Source organism: Calypte anna, chromosome 1 (genome assembly GCF_003957555.1).
Source record: "Calypte anna isolate BGI_N300 chromosome 1, bCalAnn1_v1.p, whole genome shotgun sequence".
Taxonomy (NCBI): domain Eukaryota; kingdom Metazoa; phylum Chordata; class Aves; order Apodiformes; family Trochilidae; genus Calypte; species Calypte anna.
Window position 1 is genome coordinate 137,992,342 of NC_044244.1, and position 20,403 is coordinate 138,012,744.

Genomic DNA, 20,403 nt, shown 5'->3' on the forward strand with positions numbered 1-20,403 from the left:
TCCCTGGACCTGCTGGCCACGCTGTTCCTGGGCCAGCCCAGGATGCCATTGGCTTTCTTGGCCACCTGGGCACACTGCTGGCTCATGTTCAGCTTCCTGTCAATCCAGACTCCCAGGTCCCTTTCTGCCTGGCTGCTCTCAGCCACTCTGTCCCCTAAATCCTTCAGTATCTGTCTGAGCACATACCCTCCTCAAGGTGACAGAGAGCCAGGTTTGCCTAAAAACAGCCGCCCACACACACACACACACACACACGCACACTTTTAGGTGCCCCGGCAGCAGCGCCCACCCCTCGGAGCCCTTCAGAACAGGAAAGACCGGGTTGCAGTCGCGTTGCGGCCGTTTCCCATCCCCTGTGCTACTTTGTATCAGACGGACAGAGCGTGCGGGCGGTCTCGCTACCTACACCTCCTGCCTTCAGCCCCCTGTTCAGGCCGGATGTGCCGCCGAACCAGCACGGCCACAGCAGAAACCCCGTCAAGCGACATCAGCTCCATAGGGACAAACACCCACCCACCCGCACCCCACGCGCCACTCAGGCTTGAAACTGCCGGCGCCACGTGCTGGGGGCGTGTCCCGCCCGGTTCTCCCCTCCTCAGGCCGGTTCGGGGAGGGGCTGCGCTGCGCTGCGTGACCGGGCGTGCGGGGATGACGGAGGCGGAAGTGGGTTGGGGAGGATGTAACGGCGGTGACAGCGGCTGCGGTGCCGCCGCGATCTCCCCGCCCCTGCAGCCAACCGGCTCCGCCATGGAGGTAACGGGGCAGGCGGCGCGGCTGGAGAAGGGAAGCCGGGGGGGGGGGGGGGGGTAGAGGGGGTGGTTAGGGGGTTGGTGCGGAGCTGTTCGGGGGAGTCCATCGCGGAAGTGAGAGCGGGGGGGGATGCGTGACCTTGGGCTGCGCGCCAGCCTCCTGCCCCTCCCGCAAGGCCCGCACACGTCACCCCCTCTCTCCTTTCCCCCTCTCCCCCAGCCGCCATCGTGCACGCCCCCGGCGGCCGTTGGTGGTCGTTGGCGGCCGTTGGTGGGTGGCTGGCAGCGCCCGGGGCTGTCTTGCCTGGCCGGCGGCGCCGCTCGCCTCAGGGCCCGCTGAGCACCCGTTCGCCTCCTCTCCGCCTTCCCCCGGGGGTGTCGTAGCACCCGTGGGCTGCCGCTCTGATGGGGGCTGGGGGTGTGCGGCGCGGGGCCTGCCGCGCCGTGTCTGTGTGGGGGTTGGAAATGGGTGATCTGTTTTTCGCCCTGCGGCAGTGTGAGCGCCCGTGCGGACTTCAAGGGTGGTTTAGGGCCTCCTGGTAGAAGGTTGGGATGTCATCCTGCTTGTAGGGGGAAGAACAGCCAGTGCTGAGTCAAGGGAACAAGCAGTCATGGCTTACAGGGAATGTGTTCAGTGGTTACCCTTTCAAACTGCTCATGTGTGAACAAGCATTCTTTTTCTACTTAGATGATCTGATGTGTTAATAGTATTATGAAACACTGGCCAACAGCTGCAAATAAAGTCACTGAAGTGTATGTATCTGGTGTAGCTTTTGTAACCACCAAGGCAAATCCAAAGACAACATTGAAGAGTTTAAAATTCATACAGTAAATTAGCTCTCCTGGTAGTTTCTGAGCCTCTGCTGAAGTGATCACAACTCAAGTTGCGGTTTAAGTTAATTTGATGTGAGTTGGTGATGTCTAAAAGGTGCACACTCCTCAGAAAATCACTTCACAATGGTCACTATTGCCACACGTCAGTCTAATGAATGTGTTGCATCTATATGTCAGACTTTCTAAAAAAGAAAAAGTAAGGGATAGATAGTAATTAAAATGCACGGAACATGTTAAACTGTGGTTTGGAGCACCTTAGTGTAGGTGAAGTAGTTTTTTAAAAAAAATCAATTATACGAGTAAAGGATGGAAGTGTACCCCAGTTTCAGAGCGGTGCTATAGAAACTTGAGAATCTTTGCAGGATTCAGGATTGTGCTTAGAAGTGTACTTACCATCTGCTGGTGCACTGCTTGGATGCAACTGATTGCTGAAAAGTTAAGGGGTTTTAGTAACTCAGCTTCCTTGTTACTTTTCCAATTCAAACACATGAATCAGTCCACATGAACAGCTTCTGGTTTCTGTTACTAGAACAGCAAAACTGGAGTCAGTGTCTTAAATGATTCTTCCTCTTTGCATATTCGTTTAAAGGACAGTGAAAGTAAGGTGTTCAGCTGACCTTACTGTAGTCTGGAGAGACATGTGCTATCATTTTCTAAACAGCACATGCACTTTGTTGTACATAATTACACTGTAAGAATGCTGCTTGTAGTAAGTGTTTTGCTAGTTGCAGTGCTGAAATATTAAGGATGTAGGCGTTGATGAAGTTTAGTGTATGAAGAAAGTCTGAAATTGAAATTTCATAGTGTTTTTTTTTAATGTTTTTACGTTTAACAAACACGTTATCTTCTGATAAGTTTGCTTTTGCTATCTAAAAAAAACCTGACCTGTGTGATATGGAGGTGACAGAATCACAGAATGTTAGGGGTTGGAAGGGATCTTGAGAGATCATCTAGTCCAACCCCTCTGCCAGAGCAGGATCACCTAATGTAGGTCATACAGGAACACTTCCAGGTGGGTTTTGAGTGTCTGCAGAGAAGGAGACCCTACAACCTCTTCTGAGCAGCCTGTTCAGGTGTTCTGTCATCCTCACGGTGAAAAAAGCTTTTTTTTTTATGTTTACACAGAACCTCCTGTGCTCCAACTTGCATCCATTACCCCTTGTCCTATCATTGGTCATCACTGAGAAGAGCCTGGCTCCATTATTCTCACATTCACCCTTTACATATTTATAAACATTAATGAGGTCACCCCTCAGTCTCCTCCAAGCAGAAGAGCCCCAGCTCCCTCAGCCTTTCCTCATAAGGGAGATGTTCCATTCTCTTCGTCATCTTTGTGGCTCTGTGCAGGACTCTCTCAAGCAGTTCCCTGTCCTTCTGGAACTGAGGGGCCCAGAATACAATATTCCAGATGCAGCCTCTCCTGGGGGAGAGAGAGAGAACTATCTGCCTCTGTCCCTGCTCTGTAGTTGAATTAATGTCTAATGATGGCCTTTCTTATTATCTGTATCAGCTGCTGTCTCTTAAATTGTTAATGATTCTCCATTCTAGTAGTGTTTAGATCTAGGTTTGGGTTTTTTCCTTCATTTCTTTTATGAGGAGGTTTTCTCAGAATGAAGAACATAGCAAAATAAAATTGAATGTATGTTTGCATGCATACATACATATGCAAGCACTTCTATATATAAAAATACAAATATTTATATGTATGCTTCTTAACTTTTACACACGTGTGATAGTATGAAGGAAAGAGCAGAGTGAAGGTCAAAGCTTGGAAATGCTACCCTTAATGTGTTGGACGTGCCTGTTCTGGTTTCCTTTGCCCCATTTTAGTTCAGTATGTTTCTTCATGTTGTCCAGCGTAGGCAAGTTCATCTCATATAAACCACAGTAAAGTAATACAGAGTCTGCCAGATTTGGTCTGTGGAGCTTTACAGTAGATGGCTTTATGCATGTGTGTTAGGAACAGGGAGTCCAGGATTTGCAGGGCCTTTTAAAATACATTGGAAATTCAAGTGCCAGCAATTAAAGTGCTGTTGGGTTTTTTTTAAAAAAAGGGGTGGAAAGGGTTACATTTTTTTATAAAGAGCCTGGACTTGGCAATCTTTTCAAATAGATTTGTTAGGCCAACAACTCTAGCCATAACAAGTGTGTTTAAGAAAGGAAAAAAAAGTTGAGGCTCCTGTGTCCTTAAAAAGTTCCCAAATTTTGATTTAACTTCTACTCCCCTACAAGATGGTTGTTTTATGCCTACTAAATGTTTTGGGTTTTTTATTTAAGAACAAGATAGTGAGTTATGCCTGTGTAACCTCTTGTAAATAAAATGTTTTCAGTTGTATATCAACTCTAGATGTCTGAGTAACAGAATCATAAGATCGTACTGTTTAGGTTTAGAAGTCAGGAGTTTTCTATTCTGTTGTATTGCACTTACCCAGATAGATCTTTATCAGTTTTTTTCAATTACCCTTCCAAGTAGTCCTAAATTATTTTTTTTTCTTGAGCTCTCACTGTATTTGTTTATTCCCAGTGCTTTTAGGCTTTCAATTGGTTCCTTTGGTAGTTTTGCATTAAAAAGTCCAGTTACTACAGACTGTGCTTTATTTTGCTGTAGGTTCAAGATGCTGGACAAGAGATGGTGGCGTCTTCTGTTACACCAGGATCAGGGAAATCAAAGGTAAGCAGTTGTCACAAATCTGTTTGAATAGCAATCTTAGAAAGGGTTACAGCTTAGCATACAACCTGTGACTAATATGAAGGTATTTTTAAACAATCTCCTGTTTCTGGACTTATTGAAAAAGTTACTTAGGAACACTAGGCTAAGGTGTTCTGGAAAACATAAGGGGGACAAAGTTTCCTATTTCACTTCCTGTTGTAATATTTGATAAAATAATAGTAGCATCCAGCTTTGGCAGTAGTCTGTTTCTTATAGAATACTTCCTTGCATATGTTGGCAGTAAATTTAAACAATGTCAATATTAGGTCAACATGCTATTTTCAAAACATTAGTCATATTATATTACTGAAATATAACCCTTCCCAGCTGAAGTTTCCGTTCTAACTGGTACTGCCCAGTTGTGTGCTCTGGAATGATTTTGGAAAAGTACAGAATTACGAATAGTTTCTATTACTGTGCTGAAAATATCAGAGTTGGCTAACAGAACATTAATAAATTGGACTGTTACTGTTCTTGAAACTGTGTGGTAAGACAGTTTCTTGTCCTAAAATTTAGCTTCTTGCAAGTCAGGTGCTAAAATGCTATGTTTTCTGTTTACCTCTGAGTTCGAGGAAGCTGGCTTCTCTAATATGTACTGTTTTACAGCTGGACATGTTGCCCAAAGAAGATCTCATCAAGTTTGCAAAAAAGCAAGTGATGCTTATACAGAAAGTGAAGTCAAGATGTACAGGTACCTTACTGGAAAGAGAACAGTTTCTGCCTTAATGCTTGGCACTATCTGATCTTTGCTAATATCACTAATATTTTTTGCTAGGTAGGTTTGAATTCTAGGCAAATATCCTAGATTTTTTTTTCTGTTTTGTCACTATTTTATGTGGGAGGATAAGGACTGAAGTCCGTAGAGCAAAGAAGGGAAGAAAAAGAAGCATTGCTTTTGTCAGGTATTACTTTTAATCTGGCAGTATGGTGTGGTAGAACAATGCAATATGTGTAAGAGTTGGAGTAGGTTTTGACATTGTCTGTTCCCTGTATCAGTTGCAGGGATACCTGTTGCTTTTTGGGAAGCAGATGGGAGAGGCAATAGCTTTGATTTTACCTAACTAGTATACTGTGCAATGGCTTCTTTAAAGCAGTTAACTACTTTTTAATAGAACTTTTGCTTCTTTAACAAGAAATTGCAAAATATACCAAACAAAATTTTGTGTTAATCACCTAAAAGTATCATGTGTAGATCTGCACTCTCATGCACTGTCCCTCTCCTCTCTGTTTTCCCTTTTCATCCAGTGGCCCACTACTTGGACCGATGTCACTTCTCCTTGTTTGGAGTTACTTATGCTCATGCTGGTAGCTGCCCAGTGAAACACTAACAGTAGGGATGGGCTGCACTAGGCATTTCTTAGTGGGGTTACTCATAAAATATTCTTCTACCTGCTGCCTATTTTTAGAGAACCAATAGGAACTGAATCTCTTTTCTCTGGCTTAAATTGAACATGAAATAGAAGGTAAAACAATCATCAGAAGAATTGTTGTCCCTCCATCCAAATAAGGAAGCTTTCCTTCCTCAGGAGGCCATGCTAATTGTCAGGACAGGAGACGTAGTACTAAATGTTTGTTCTCTTTCCGTTAAGCCTCTCTATCATTCAGCAGTGAAGAAAAACAATGAAGTAAAAGGGATCTCTGATTGATTAGGAGTGTTGTTAGGCACTGGATTTACTAGTAACTTGCTACTGTGATGGAACATCAATTCATGCTGTGAAATTTCTTTACTTTTTAAGAACTAGAGAAAGAAATTGAAGAGCTCAGATCTAAAGCAGCTACTGGAGGAGCTGATGATATTATTCAGGTAGGAACACATAGTGGGTTTCTAAGGTATTACATAATGTTATCTAAATCTACAGAATAATCTTGTAAATACAAACTAGTTTTTAAACTGTTATTCAAATTGAATGTAATAAATTTTGGGAATTCAAGACACTTCCTAAAATCTCTTTTTTTCTCCTCCCCCCACATCCTTACTCCCACTCTCAGAAAACAATACTAGTTCTGTGAGGAACAGTACAGACTAGTACTGTTTCAAGATTTGTTTTTTTTCCTGTGTGGTAACCAGCTTTAAGCCAGTTAGACAAGCTTTTGCTTATTTTAAAGTGACCACTGAGGAAAGACTTCAGCCATTTAAAGAACTTCTGAGGCAGTCATTTGATGAGATCAGAAACACTAGTTAAAGTTGTATATCCCAATAAATGCTTTTAGGCAAGTAACTGTTTTTTTTTCTAAGTGGCAAGAGCATCTGTTTTTCTCAAAGTAAGGGTCATAGACTGCTTGTGAAATTGAAGGATTTTATCAACTTGAAAATTGTTTTTAATAATATGGATGGAGATTTCTTTTCTGTTGAGGTGCAGCTGCTCTCCACCTCCACCACCTGGTGATAAAAATTATCTGATACGATTTTGAACAGAATCTATCATCCAACATCATTGTTATAATTTACCTATTCCATATCTGTCGTACTTGGGCTAAAAGTAACTTTTCAAATCACTTGATCTGTTTAATTGAAAAAAAAAGTCATGACCATGACTGTGAGTTCCTACAGTTTTCAAAAAATCACTCAGGCTTCTATTGTTAAAAAAAAACAAACAACAAAACCACTTCTTTCAGTGATCTTTCTCCCTTAAAATTAGGCTCTCACAGAAAGACTGGATGTTGTGCTTCTGGAAAAAGCTGAAAGTCAGCAGCAGTGCATTGCTCTGAAAAAAGAGAACACTCAAAGAAAGCAAGAAGCAGAGGTACTGAAATGACCGTTACTAAAAAAAATCAGAATTACATTTATTTTCTAGTTTTGCTTGTTGTATATTTCACTCTGATTTTAATGTTTTTCTTCACTTATCTGTGTTGTGCTTTACCTTTAAAAAGGCTTCAATATTTGAAGCATATTTTCTCTGTACCCTTTAATTTATGGTTTTGTAGGACTAACAATAAATAGAGATGCACCAGATAGATGCACAGCTGTTCACAAAGAACAGTCTGCATTAGTAGCCTACATATGTGATGGGTTCCATCAGTCAGCTCTGTTTTTCCATGGGTTGTAGGAGGTTTGTATTCAGATATTCTCAGGGAGGAGCCTGTCAGCCACAACTGTTTTATATCACTTTATCTGTGAAGAGTGATTTGCTTGCAATTGATGAGCATTGCTGTATTCAAATACTTGAACTGGATACACTAGAAGTAATTTGGTCTGTAATACATTACCAGAATAGCTGCTAAAGCTGAAGTCTGTCATGACCATTTTGTGAAATTATGGTGGTAAATGTGATTTAAAACTTAGTTTTCCTTTCTCATTCTGTAAATGTTTTGGTATTCTCTGCAGCATCTTCTGAAGTGAGTTGTCATCATAGGTGTTTTAAAAACGCTGTAGTTTTTTAATTGAGGGTTCCTAAATCTTGTAATTATTATAAACAATAATTGTAAACAATTATATAATTATAAACAATTATTATAAACTATTTATTTGGAAATTTTGTGTGCTGAATTACCAGTATTTAATAATTTGCTTATTTTATTAGGATGCAGTGGCTAAGACTGAAGAATTGCAGAAGCAACTGGAGCAAACGAGTATTGACTGTCTGGAAGAAATAAGAGCTCTAAAGAGTGAATTAGCAAATGCACAATGCAAACATAATGAGGAATTAACAAAGCTGAAAACAGAATTAGAGGAACAAGTGAAGAAACAGATGGAGCTGGTGGAACAGGTTGAATGTCATAGTGATAGTCAAAAAGAAGTAAAAAGATTGCAAGATGATGTCCAAAGAATTAAATCTACTTATGAGGAGCAAATTCTCTGTTTGAGCAAGCAGCTGGAAACTGTGAATGATGACAAAAGCAAAGAAGTGGCAAATTTACAAGAAACTATTGACAGCAACTCCCAGTCTTACCATAATGAAATAAAAAATCTGAATGAAGAGCTGAAAAAATTAAAAAGTGCCCATCAGGAAGAGGTGTCAGAGCTGATGCATCGGATTGAGCTATCATCTAAAGAAAATGAAGAAAAGCAAAATCAGATAAATCAGTTACAGCACAGTTTGGCAGAAGAGAGATTAATAAGAGAAAAAAAGGCAAAGGATGAGATGTGTGCTCATACTGACCAGCGTGAATATGACTTGGCTCAGTTGAGAGAAGTCTTGAATAAAAATGTGGGAAACAAAATGGATATTGTAGATACACAAGAAGAGCTTTGTGTAGAAGCAAAAATGGAAGAAAAGATCAGGCATCTGGAGCATAGTTTGGAAGAGCTCCAATCCCAACATAGTATATTAAAAGATGAGTTAACTTACATGAGTAATGTTAAACTAAAACTGGAAGAGGAAATGCATCGTGTAAAGGATGAGTATTTTCATGAGCGGGAAGACTTGGATTTTAAGATAAATGAATTGCAGCTTAGTAAAGAAGATTACTGTTGTGTAATTGAAAAACTAAAATCAGAGCTTCAAGCAGCAAGGCAGCACTGTGAAACTGCTATAAAAGCACATAAGATAGAGACTGAAACACTGAAAGAGCAACATCAGAGAGAAATTTCAGAACTAAATGAAACGTTATTATCAGATTCTGAAAAAGAAAAGGTAGCATTAGTTTTTGAAATTCAGGAACTTCGAGAACAACTTGAAACGCTAACTCAGGAGAAAGAAGAAGCAGTGTCCAATTACAACAGCCTGAGAGAAACAATGGAAACTCTACAGACTGAGTTAGGGGAATCTGCTGGAAAAATCAGCCAGGAGTTAGAATCAATGAGACAACAGCAAGCTTCTGACGTCAGCGAATTGCAACAAAAACTCCGGGCTGCTTTCAATGAAAAGGATGTTCTTCTTGAAACTGTGAATCGCCTCCAGAAAGAAACAGAGAAGTTGTCAGCTAACCAGCTAGAGTTAGAAGAACTTAAATGTAAAATTGTTAGTCTTCAGGAGGAGAATAACACTATAACAAGCTCCATGGACCAAAAAGAGACTGCTATGAAAGAACTGGAAGACAAGATCATTGCTCTTACTGATCAAAACAAGGAGATCTTAAACCAAGTAAAATGTTTGAGTGAAGAGAGAGAAACACTTCAGGAAAGATGCATGCGAGAAGAAGGAAAAGTTAAAGAACTTCAGCAAGAGGTAAATGTTGCTAACCAGGACAATAGTGACCTGAAGAAAAAGGTGGAGGAATTAACAGAAAGACTGAATGAAGCTTTAACTAGGAAGAGTGAAAATGTTCAAACACTAGATCTACTGGAAAACCAGATTGAATCTCTAGTGCGTGAAAGGGAGAACCTTTCCTCTGAAGCATATACTCTTCGTGAAGAAAACAATAAAATAATTCAGGAAAAAGGTGAATTAAGTCAAGAGCTGAAAAAGATGACAGCTGAAAAAGATGGTTTGCTAGTGTTGAAAGAGCAATTTGAAAACTTGGAAAAGAAGCTACAATTGATGGCTGCAGAAAAAGACCATGTATCAGCATTACTTGAAGATGAACAAGCGCACAGATCCCTTGTAAGAACTCAGCTGTGCCACTTACTTGAGCAAGTGGGATCCAGTGTTTCAGGTGCTCAGGAAGAATATGATTCTCTGGACTTGTTACAGATGGCAAATGAGTGCTTGGCAAAAATAAAAGAAGAGCAGTGCCTTGCTGTGCAGAACAAGGAGGAAGTTCTTCATTTGCAGCAGGAAGTTGAGAGACTAGTGGAAGAAAATGCATCTCAATACACAGAACATAGATACCACTTTGAAAAGGAAAAGGATCTCTTAAGAGAAGAATTGGAAGGAGTGTTGGCTGAAAAAGAAGCGCTCCAGCGTGATATCCAGGAGCTGAAGAATGCCAGTGAAAAAACAATGACTGAAAATCAAGATCTTTTAGCCAATATTAAAGAGATCACTCAAAAACTTGCTACTTATGAAAGCCAAATACAGGACCAGCAAAAAGGATCAGAAAAACAAGGCAACTTAAATTTCATTCTGGAACAAAAGGAAACTGAACTTAGAAATGTGAAAGACGAACTGAGTTCTCTAAAGGTTATATTTTGTTATTGAAGTATACAGACTTAAACCTCTAAAGTCTTCAGAATTAAGGTTCAAAAAATACTTTCAATTCTCTCTTTTTTTCTTTTTTCCTTGGCCTCAAAGTGAGTTTTCTTTCAAGAAAGCATATGCTTCTGAGTTCCCTAGCACCTCACAATTCCCTGTTTCCTCCCTAGGGAAAAAAGAAACAAAAACCAAACAAAACCAGTCATAGTCCTATTTTGACAGAATTTGGTTTTTTTGACCCTCTCTTCCTAGTAATACCCCTCCAAGTGATGATTTAACTTTATGGACTTACTGACCTCATAATTTCTAACTCCTAACTTTCTATGATATCCACTTCAAACAAAACTGCTTGTTCTGTCTTAGCTATTTCTAACTTCAGGTCATAGTGATTCTTGGTTATATAAAACTTAACAGCTGCAGAAAAAATTGTTTCCCTTTTTTTTGTCCTTGGACAGGGTAAAAAACAGCTGTTAAAAGGCTGGAATGTTTTCCTTTTAAAATTAAGTATACTTTTCAGTTACCAAGCTGATATGAAATTGTACATAAAAACTTTCTTCATAGTAAGAACACAGGTGCAGCTCAGCTTTAGCTGACATTTTTTGAGGTGTATAGGGTAAAAAAAGATAACACAAAGAAATTTTTGTAATATTTCTTGTATCTTTGTTTATAATGCAGATTTCGATGGTGACATTGACTGAGAAAACCGATCAACAGTCTTCAGTAGCAGAGCTTCAAGAAAAAATTGGTATTTCTCTCTCAATTCTCTCTTATATAAACAGTTAAAGGTTTTTTGAATTTAGTTTTTCTTTCTCTGTGTGACTGTCCCATATTTCTTACAAGCAAAGGAAGGTGATGAAGTAAATACCAATGCAACTTCGTATTCCTTCCACTAGGGATTTAAAAAAGTGTTAGCAGTCTTAAGTCAGTTATCGTTTGATATTTCTTAGTTTTTTAATTCCTGTGTACATTTGGCTAGGAACAGTCTAGTGGGTTTCAGTGGGTTTCACCCTTTTTTTTTTTTTTTTTTTTTCTTTTTTTAAACTATGGGAAATAATTGTTTCAATACAAATCCCTAGAATTCCCAAAGAGGGGGAAGAAAACAACCCTTTTCCAAAACAACAGTGGCCTCATTGGAGTTATTTCAACCCATTAAAAAGAAAATGGTTCTGACTTGTCACAGCTGTATGTAGAAGTAGACAGAAATATGGCTTTTAACCATTAACTGTAATGGAAATCTCTGAAACAAGGGAAGATTGTCCCTAAGCTGTCTGTATGGCTGGATGTTCTAGCTTCAAATTAAATTTTAATATTTAAATGAATGAAACATTTCAACATCTGCCCATGCTTTATATTTTTTATTCCAAGTCATGCTGGTATTTGTGTTCTGATTTCATTTCATTTCATTTCTTGAGGTAGAGGGAAGGTGTATTTTTTCACTTTCTTATTTATTTGTTTGTAGAAATGCTGGAAAAAGAATCTGCAGAAAAAGGAGAGAAGCTAAATAAAATTAAGGTGGTTGCTGTGAAAGCAAAGAAAGAATTAGATGCCAGCCGAAAAGAGGTACCCTGACTGCTTCCTTATACAAAAAGAACATTCTGCAGGGGGGGAGTTCTGTTTTAATAACACACGTTTCTGTTTAATAAGACACAGGCTCTGAGGGAAGAATTGGAGTTGGTTCGATCAGAAAAAGATCAGTTGTCTGCTTCAATGAAAGATGTCATTCAAGGAGCTGAAAGCTATAAGGTGAGAGTAGTACTGTATTTACAAAAGCTGTCAGAAAATACTTTGCTTTTGAAGCCTAGCCTGAATATATATTGCTATTTACTTGCACAAGTATGTTAGGCAAAATGATTGTGTCAGTGCAGTTGAGTACAAATTAAGAAATGTAAGGTTCTAGTAACAGGACTGTGTGGCTGCTGTCAGAAGAAAACAAGGTACATCCTTTCTACTGGATGGTATTTTTAAACCTTTCATATCTATCATCATACACATCAAACAACATGTTGATCAACCAAACCATAAAATCCTTATGAGTTTTTCAAAGTACATTATATTTGAGATCAGTTAGAAAGTTCTTAAGTGATAAAGACATAAACTGACAATGCTCTGGCAGTGGGTCCTCTTGGAGCACACCTCTGGGCACATGTAGCAGAAGCTGGTGACTGGGGACAGTCAGCATGGATTCAGCAAGGGTAAATTGTATCCAATTAATCTGATTGCCTGTCATGATAAAGCAGCTGGTGTTATGGGTGAGATGAGAACAGTGATGTCACTTATCTTTACTTTAGGAAAGCTTTTGATGCTCTCTCACAGTACGCACAGTACTCTTGTGTCCAAACTAGGACATGATAATCTAAATTGGTAAACAGCTGAATAAGTACTTCGAAAAATAAATTTTAAAAAGGTGCATGGTTTGGTTCAGAGAGTACCAATTAATGGCTTGTACTGGGTGCTAATATCAAATGGAGTCTGTGCTGAGACCTGTCCTGTTTAATAGACCTGAAGAAGGTGGTATACACATTCATGAAGTACTCTGATAATTACTAATTGTAAACACTCAGTGGACTTGAGGGCAGAGATTCCATTCAGAGTTGCAGGTGATGGTACAAAGGCAGATGTAAAGTTCTTCACGTGGGAGCAAGAAGCTCCTTGATACAAGCTGGGAACTGTGTTGCTGCTGAAAAGAGTTTCAGGATTTTGGTAGGGAGTGAGCTAGAAATGCAGAAACTCTGTTATAGTACCAGAATTGTCCACAGCATCCTGGACTTCGAGAACAGTAATATAGCTGGTAGGTCTAGGGAAGTGATTATATCTCTTCGGTCCACGCTCTTATGAAGTTGAAAGGTGTAGAGACCAAGCCTTACAAGGAGTGACTGAGGGAACTGAGGTTGTTTAGCCTGGAGGAGAGGAAGCTCAGGGGAGACCTTATCACTTTGTACAGCTACCTGAAAGGAGATTGTAGTGAGCTAAGGGTTGGTCTTCTTCCCAGTAACTAGTGAGAGGACAAGAGGAAATGGCCTCAAGTTGTATGAGGGGAGGTTTAGATTGGATATTACAAAGAAGTTCTTCACCAAAAGGGTTATCAAGCACTGGAACAGTCTACCAGTGGAAGTGGTTGAGTTATCATCCCTGGGCATATTTAAAAGATGTGTAGATGTGACACTTGGGGATGTGGTTTAGTGGGACTTGGCAGTGTTAATGGTTGGACGCAATGATCTTGGGTCTTCTCCTACCTAAATGATTGTATGACATCATGGAGAGTATTGCAATCAGTCTTGTCCTTCTCCTCCCTACAAATACAATGAAGACATTGATAGCCTGAACTTACTTCAGTGAAAGCTGAGCAGGATAGTCGAGGGACTGGAATAAGTGATATATAAGGCAGAGAATTGCTCAGCCTGGAGAAGACTTGAAGAGGACCTGATACCAGCCTTCCAGAACCTACAAAATTGTTATTAAGGAAGTAGAGTCAAGTTATTAATGGCAGTGCAAGATGAGAGGCAGTATTCCTAAACTGAAATTAGAGATTCTAGCTGGATACATGGGTAAACATTTTTACTATATGAGGGTGGTTGAGCTTTGGAACAGCTTCTCCAGAGGTGTCATGTCATCTCCATCCTTGGAGGCAGGTCTTTGGAAATACTTGGCAGTACAAAGCTCTGAGCAACCTGGTCTGATCATATGACTGACCCTGCTTTTAAACAGGAGGTTAAATGTAGACCTCTTGATGTCTTCCAAGCTGATTTATTCTAGAATTTTGTAAACTGCAAAGTGTTTCTCCCAGAGTTTGTAATGGAGCAATGGCTTAAATGTTATTGTGATATTTTCTGATGTTGCATTAAGACAACTTGTATGCTGAAATACTAGGAAAAAAAGTTAGCATCTGAGGTGTAGAATATGCTTATGCAATCTGTATTGTAAAATATTATGGTTTTGTGTTTGTATGTGTTAAGAATCTTTTGGTGGAATATGATAAACAAGGTGAACAACTGGATTCTGAAAAAGACAGAGCAAATAATCTTGAACATCAGATAGAGGAGCTCACAAGACAGCTACAGGCATCATCCCAGCAGGTCAGTTCTGTATGTGTGCCTGAGTAATTACACTAAAAATTATTTTACCTGCTGAGTGTAAATTCAAGTGATTGTTACCATAGATAGCTTCATAACCTAAGTGCATTTTGGATGGTGAATTGAAATGCAGAGGTGCTGAAATGCAGGGGCTTTTTTTCCAACACCTGGTATCTTACCTGTAATTGTACCTAGAATGTTTGGCTTTCTCAGTAGAAAAGGTTCAGTTTACCCCATGTCAATACACAGAAAACAGACATTCACCTCTGGCTTGCTTTGGACATACAACTCTGCTGAATGTACCAGATATATAAAGAAAGTTTCAGACTTGCACTATTTCTCTGATTTCACACCTACCCTTCTCATGAAGAACAGGAACCTTTAAGCTGGTCCTTTTTTTCCCTTGTGTTTATTAGACAAAATGTTAATCAACAGAGTGTTTAAACATACTGAAATAATTACTATTTGTTGTATCTTTCACGAGAATGAGACTTTTGGATGCATTATAGAGTACTGTAGTGGCATTCCGAAGAGTCTAAGCTGGTAATTAAACAGCTGTGGGACACATTTTTGCAAAGCTAACTGCAGTGGGGTTGAGGTTTTGGATTTAAACTCCAAGGACCCATACATAGTTACCTTGAAGATCCACCTTGGCCACTGATTCCTCATAAACAGAAGCTAGCAGTGAATAGCACAGGAAGAAATGAGACATAGTAGCATATGTTCTGTTGTATATGCAGGCACTGAGTTTAGGAAAAAATGTTTGTTATGAAGTATTTTGTAAATTAAAACACTGCTTAGGTAATTAGCAACTGCTTTCACTTATAATTCATTCCTGATCTGCCTAACAGAGAGATAAAATGCTGAAGATGTTAAGTTTAAAAATGTTTAAATAATTGTAAAAATAGTCCAGGTACAGGAGGAGTTCTTACTGTGTACTCATACTATCTCATTGAAGGCTTGGTGGTACTGCAGTTAAGCCTTTTTTTAGGCATGAATAGAATGATCCTTTATTTAAAAATGTAGCAGCTGTATCTGAAGTTGGGCAGATACTCTGCAAATTATTGTGGGAAGAAGGTGATTCTTGCAGAAAGCATAAATATTGGGTTTTTTTTTTCAGATTTCTTGTAATTCTAGCTATCACACAGGAAACTGGCCCAATAAGCTCTGCCAAAAATAATAAAATTGTGCTAGTGACTTTAATTTAGCTTATTTCTTAATCTGGTTTAAAACAACCAAGGTGAACAAGGCTCTTCTGTAATAGTGCTGTTTGTAAGGGAGTTGGATGAACATTGCTGTTTGCTTTTCACATATAGACAATATCTTATCTGTCAAAGTCACACATGAATTCAGCTTATGTTTTTATCTTTCCACTGTGATCATTTCAGCATGATCAGTTACACTCTGCTAATGAAGACCTCCTGGCTCGTGTTGAAACACTGCAACACAATGCTAAGCTGCTGGAAACACAGCTACTGGACTTACAAAGAGCCAAGGCAAAGGCTGACAAAGAACTGGAAGCTGAAAAGCTTCTAAAAGAACAGAAAACAAAGGTAGTACTCTGTAGAGATGACAAGTGGGCTGAAGCAGTACTCTCACAGGGCATGACTTCTATTACGCCTTTGTAAACTGTGTTTTTATAGTAAAGATTCCATACTTTCTCTTCATGCTACTTAACTAGGTCTTTTTTGAAGGCTTAGTTTGTTCATTGAAAGAACTTTGCAAGGCTGTCACTCAGAGCAGATAGAGGATTGTTTGAGAATGTGAAAAACAGTTCATTATCTTCTCGGTTTTTCTTTCATTCCCAGTGATTTCCTAAAAAATGAATCAATTATCTTTGTACAGCCTAAGTGTGTCTTTAAGTGTAAATAGATGCTGCCATCTATTGCAAAATTGGGCTGCATAATTGAGAAATATTTAAATTTCAGGAACATAGTGGTGCTCTCCGAGAAATGGAGGAGCTTCAGATGCAACTTCAGAAGGAAAAGAAACATCTGCAGAAAACAATGCAAGAACTAGAGCTGGCCAGAAAGGTAGAGTTGCCATTCATGGTAGTGCTTAGAAAACTGCCAACTTTTTGACCTGGTTTGCTTTTTTGAATGCTTCCGGGGTTTTTTTGGATTTTAAAGCCCAACATTTGCAAAAGGGAAAACATAAGGACTTTTACCCCAGGCTTTGGGTTTGCAGAGCTGATCTGTACTTTGGGGTTTAGAGTTTTTTATTGCTTGTTTGTTTTATCTTGGAATATGTGGCCTGTCATAAATAGAAACAGACACAGAATTCAGGTGTCTGGAGTACTTGTATGGTGCACAGTTCAGAAGCTGCCCTTAGACTGAAAATGATAGAAACTAATATATGCTAAATGCCTACTGGTAAAACTGTTAAAATTAGCAACAGGTTTTTCAAAGCTCCTGTTTGAAAAACAGATTCTTGTTTGAAGACAGATTATCTGCTGAAGATGTAGAAACCTGATGGATGGGTGTTGTTTGTGGACAGTTACAAAGTTTTTGTTGGCTGGGCAATATAGTTTCTCAGTATAATAGAATAAAATAATTCATAGCAGTAAGGCAGGTTGTAAGCTGTAAATTCATTGTGTGTAACTTGCAGGATGCTCAGAAAAGTACACTGATGGATATGGAAATAGCTGATTATGAAAGACTAGTAAAAGAACTTAATCAGAAGATTACTGATAAAGACATCAAAATAGAAGATCTTGAGCAAGAAACAGCAATTCAGAAACAGAAGCAAGAGACCCTGCTGGAAGAAATAAGTGAGTAAACTATAAACAGTGAGAGTCACTGTGGTATAGCTAGTAATGGTAAAAAACACAATTCAGAAACAACTCAAGTCAATGAGTGAGAGTAAGGTTTACAAGTAGTTACATAGTCAAAGTTACTTTTCCATAAAGGAATTACTGAGTTATCAGTCACTTGATCTGGTATTCAGCACATAAGAGCTTGATTGCATGACTGGAATTGTTATTTCTTATCTGATTAATTTAATCCTAAGTTTTGAAAGTCAGTGACTGACAGGAATTCTTATTCTGACATACCACACCCATACAAATTTGTTAGTTATCATATGGTTAAAAACTAATTTCTTCCTATCCTTAAGTGTACATCTTAAAACAATTACATTTATTTTAAGATCTTTGTGATGTTTGGAAATGTGATACTAAACTTGCTGTAAGCTACTTGTTTGCAACTCTTACGAAATTTGTCAGAATTGGCTTAAATATTTTCCAATATTTTAAGTAAATATAGGAGGGGAAGTTTCCTTTGCATTTAGCTGCTATTTTCTTCATTAGAGTCACTTCAGTCAACTATGCAACAGGATGAGGAAAGAAATGCCAAGATTAAACAGCTCCTGGTGAAAACAAAAAAAGAACTGGCTGATTCAAAACAAGCTGTAAGTCCAGATGTTAATGACTGAGCATTCCATTTTTAACCTAACTTATAAAAAAACCATACTGGTAGCTGCATTATTAAGTTGCTGGGGTTTGAGGGTTTTTTAATAACCTCATTATTTTTTCATGCAGGAAAATGACCATCTAATGTTGCAGGCATCACTGAAAGGGGAACTTGAAGCCAGTCAACAACAAGTGGAAGCGTATAAGGCAAGAATCTATAGTTCTTTATTATCATAAAGTTTCTTATTTAATTTTTGTATTAGGTGGATGGAATACAGGCCAAAGAATTGGAAGGTATTATTTTTATTACTAAGTTACTGGTTCTTTTTCATAAATGAGTTTTGTCTGTTTGCTGTTTTCCCCTAATATTTCCCCTGTGATGTTCTTTAAATGGGTTTACACTTCATTCTTCTTTCCTTTCCCACTTAAAGAGAGGACCTTGTAGTTTAAAGCTTGTAGCTGGGATATGTTTTAAAATAATTTCTTTTAAAATGGAAGTTGCTCAATTTAAAAAACAGAAGAACACAAAAAAGGCCTGCAGAAACCTTAAGCATTGTCCATCTGTATAAATTCTGTTTATTCAGCAGAACAGGAATCAAATGTAATGAGAAGTAGGAGGGAATGGAGAGGGGTTGGCTTCCCTAAATGCTGCCACCCCATGGCTGTAATTTTATCTTCAATTCTCTTTAAATAACTTTTTTTTTTTTTACTTTTAATCAAGTGCATGGTAACCTGTGTCTATTTTTATTCTGTTTTATTGGATTTTAATTCTATATTCAACATTTCTGTGGAGGAATTACTGCGGCAGAATCCTGTGTTCTCTGTGTTATGTCCCCTTGGAGAGGGAAGAAAAAAACACTGACATAGTCAAGCTTTTTCTACTAACTTTTTCAGATCCAAGTGGCTGTGCTAACGTCAGAAAAGCACAAAGTTCAGGAACAGCTGCGAACTTCTTCAGAGCAACACCAGCGTACCTTGAGTGCTTACCAGCAAAAAATTGCAACCTTGCAGGAAGAGTGCAGAGCAGCCCAGGTACTCTAGTACCTAGTACTCAGACTTAAGAAAGGAGATTTACTACACTCTTACCTGTTTTTTTCAAAATGTTTTGCAGGACTTTCATTCTTCTCTTTTTCTCTGTCAAGGACTGGGAATTACTCCAGTGTTTGATGTATTTGGGCGGTGTTGCAGAGGACAAACCAGACTGTCCTGGTTGTCATGTATCACTTGTGGTTCTAGTAGGGAAAATCTTGTGGTGGTACTGGGGAGTCTTGAGTTTATTTAAGATGATCAGCAAGTATACGCTCTGGGAAAAAGAATTCTCAGAAGAAAAGAGGAGAAGAACAAACAAAAAAAGGACTGAAATCTATGTAAATTCACTTAACACAGATATTATTTAAAAAAAAGCAAACAACAAAACGAAACGCAAAAAATAAGCAAACCCAAACAAACAAAAAAACCACACTGTGAAAATATATATTGGCATCTTTTAATATACTGCTTTATGAGCAGCTTCTTCATTGGCAGACAAGCTCCATGTGAAACTACTGACACTGTTGCTGAGTTTTTCATTATTTCTGGGTTATTGTCCGTTTGGCACTGTGTTAGATGTTCTGGAATCTAGTGTTTGCATTGGAGGCAAACAGATCAGGATATAGTAGGACTGTTCAAACTGTCTTTATGGAGATTACTGCACACTGGAGCCACTTCAGTATGATGGGCATGCATCCTGCAGACGAGTTGAACGCAGCCTCTCAGAAATGGACAAACGTTGTGGTTGCTGCTACAGGAGGCTTGCAACCTGGTAGATTCTGATCAGGGTTTGAGAAATGCTTTCTTCATAACTGAGTAATTAAGGTACTCCTGTATGGTGGCATGCTGTTTGATATTGTGAAACAAGAGAGGCTGTAGACCTTCCATGATGGCATGGCTTGAAGCTGTTGGAAGATTAGCCTTCTTCTTCAGGTGCCCTACATCTTAGAAATAGGCATTATTACAAGGTCATTAACAAAGGAAAATTCTGTCTAAAGGAATGGTGTACACCAAAGCAGGGAGTCAAGCTAACATATAAGTCCTGTGTACCTGAGGACTTAGGGATATTCTAGTCACATAGTTTGACTGGAAGAATAGATTAATTTAAAGATTAATTTAAAAAAAGGTTTAATTTAAAGAAAATGCCCACAAATCTTACAGACTCCAGAAAAAACAGAGCAGTGGCTAGACAGTGTTAGCATTGTGCAATGTTCAGCTGAAGACAAACTTTCTAAAATCCTCCTCTTGAAGATGAGAGCACTCAGCTATTTCAAGGATGACTAATGAGTCTGTGAGCTTCTCCTAAGTTCAACAATGAAAACCTGTATCTCTGTTTTCTTAGAAAAATACACAACATGATTTCTTGAAGGGTGGCAGTAATTCTTGCTGTATAGTGTACAGTCAAGGAGGAAGCTACTGTGTCATGTGGTGGTTTTCTGGATGTCCACAGAAACTTGTGTATCACCTGAATTTAGAAAAGCAGGCAAACAAAGTACCTTTATGGTCAACTAGAATATTGTATCTTGTGCCACATGTCACCATTACAAAACTCACTCAACCCCCTAAAATTACGCATGACTTCAAGGCA

At 39.0% G+C, this 20,403-nt stretch overlaps 1 protein-coding gene across 1 annotated transcript in view; it reads left to right on the forward strand.

Annotated features, from left to right (window-relative positions):
• Positions 1 to 648: 648 nt before the first annotated feature.
• Positions 649 to 20,403, forward strand: part of GCC2 (GRIP and coiled-coil domain containing 2) — a 32,019-nt gene continuing 12,264 nt past the window's right edge. Inside the window, exons 1-16 of the mRNA XM_030448600.1 lie at positions 649 to 753; positions 4,192 to 4,254; positions 4,900 to 4,984; positions 6,030 to 6,097; positions 6,933 to 7,037; positions 7,815 to 10,295; positions 10,983 to 11,052; positions 11,767 to 11,867; positions 11,952 to 12,050; positions 14,261 to 14,380; positions 15,766 to 15,930; positions 16,306 to 16,410; positions 16,985 to 17,147; positions 17,685 to 17,785; positions 17,916 to 17,993; positions 18,681 to 18,818. Of these exons, the coding sequence (XP_030304460.1) occupies positions 649 to 753; positions 4,192 to 4,254; positions 4,900 to 4,984; positions 6,030 to 6,097; positions 6,933 to 7,037; positions 7,815 to 10,295; positions 10,983 to 11,052; positions 11,767 to 11,867; positions 11,952 to 12,050; positions 14,261 to 14,380; positions 15,766 to 15,930; positions 16,306 to 16,410; positions 16,985 to 17,147; positions 17,685 to 17,785; positions 17,916 to 17,993; positions 18,681 to 18,818 (4,047 nt within the window). The remainder of the gene's footprint in view (positions 754 to 4,191; positions 4,255 to 4,899; positions 4,985 to 6,029; positions 6,098 to 6,932; positions 7,038 to 7,814; positions 10,296 to 10,982; positions 11,053 to 11,766; positions 11,868 to 11,951; positions 12,051 to 14,260; positions 14,381 to 15,765; positions 15,931 to 16,305; positions 16,411 to 16,984; positions 17,148 to 17,684; positions 17,786 to 17,915; positions 17,994 to 18,680; positions 18,819 to 20,403) is intronic.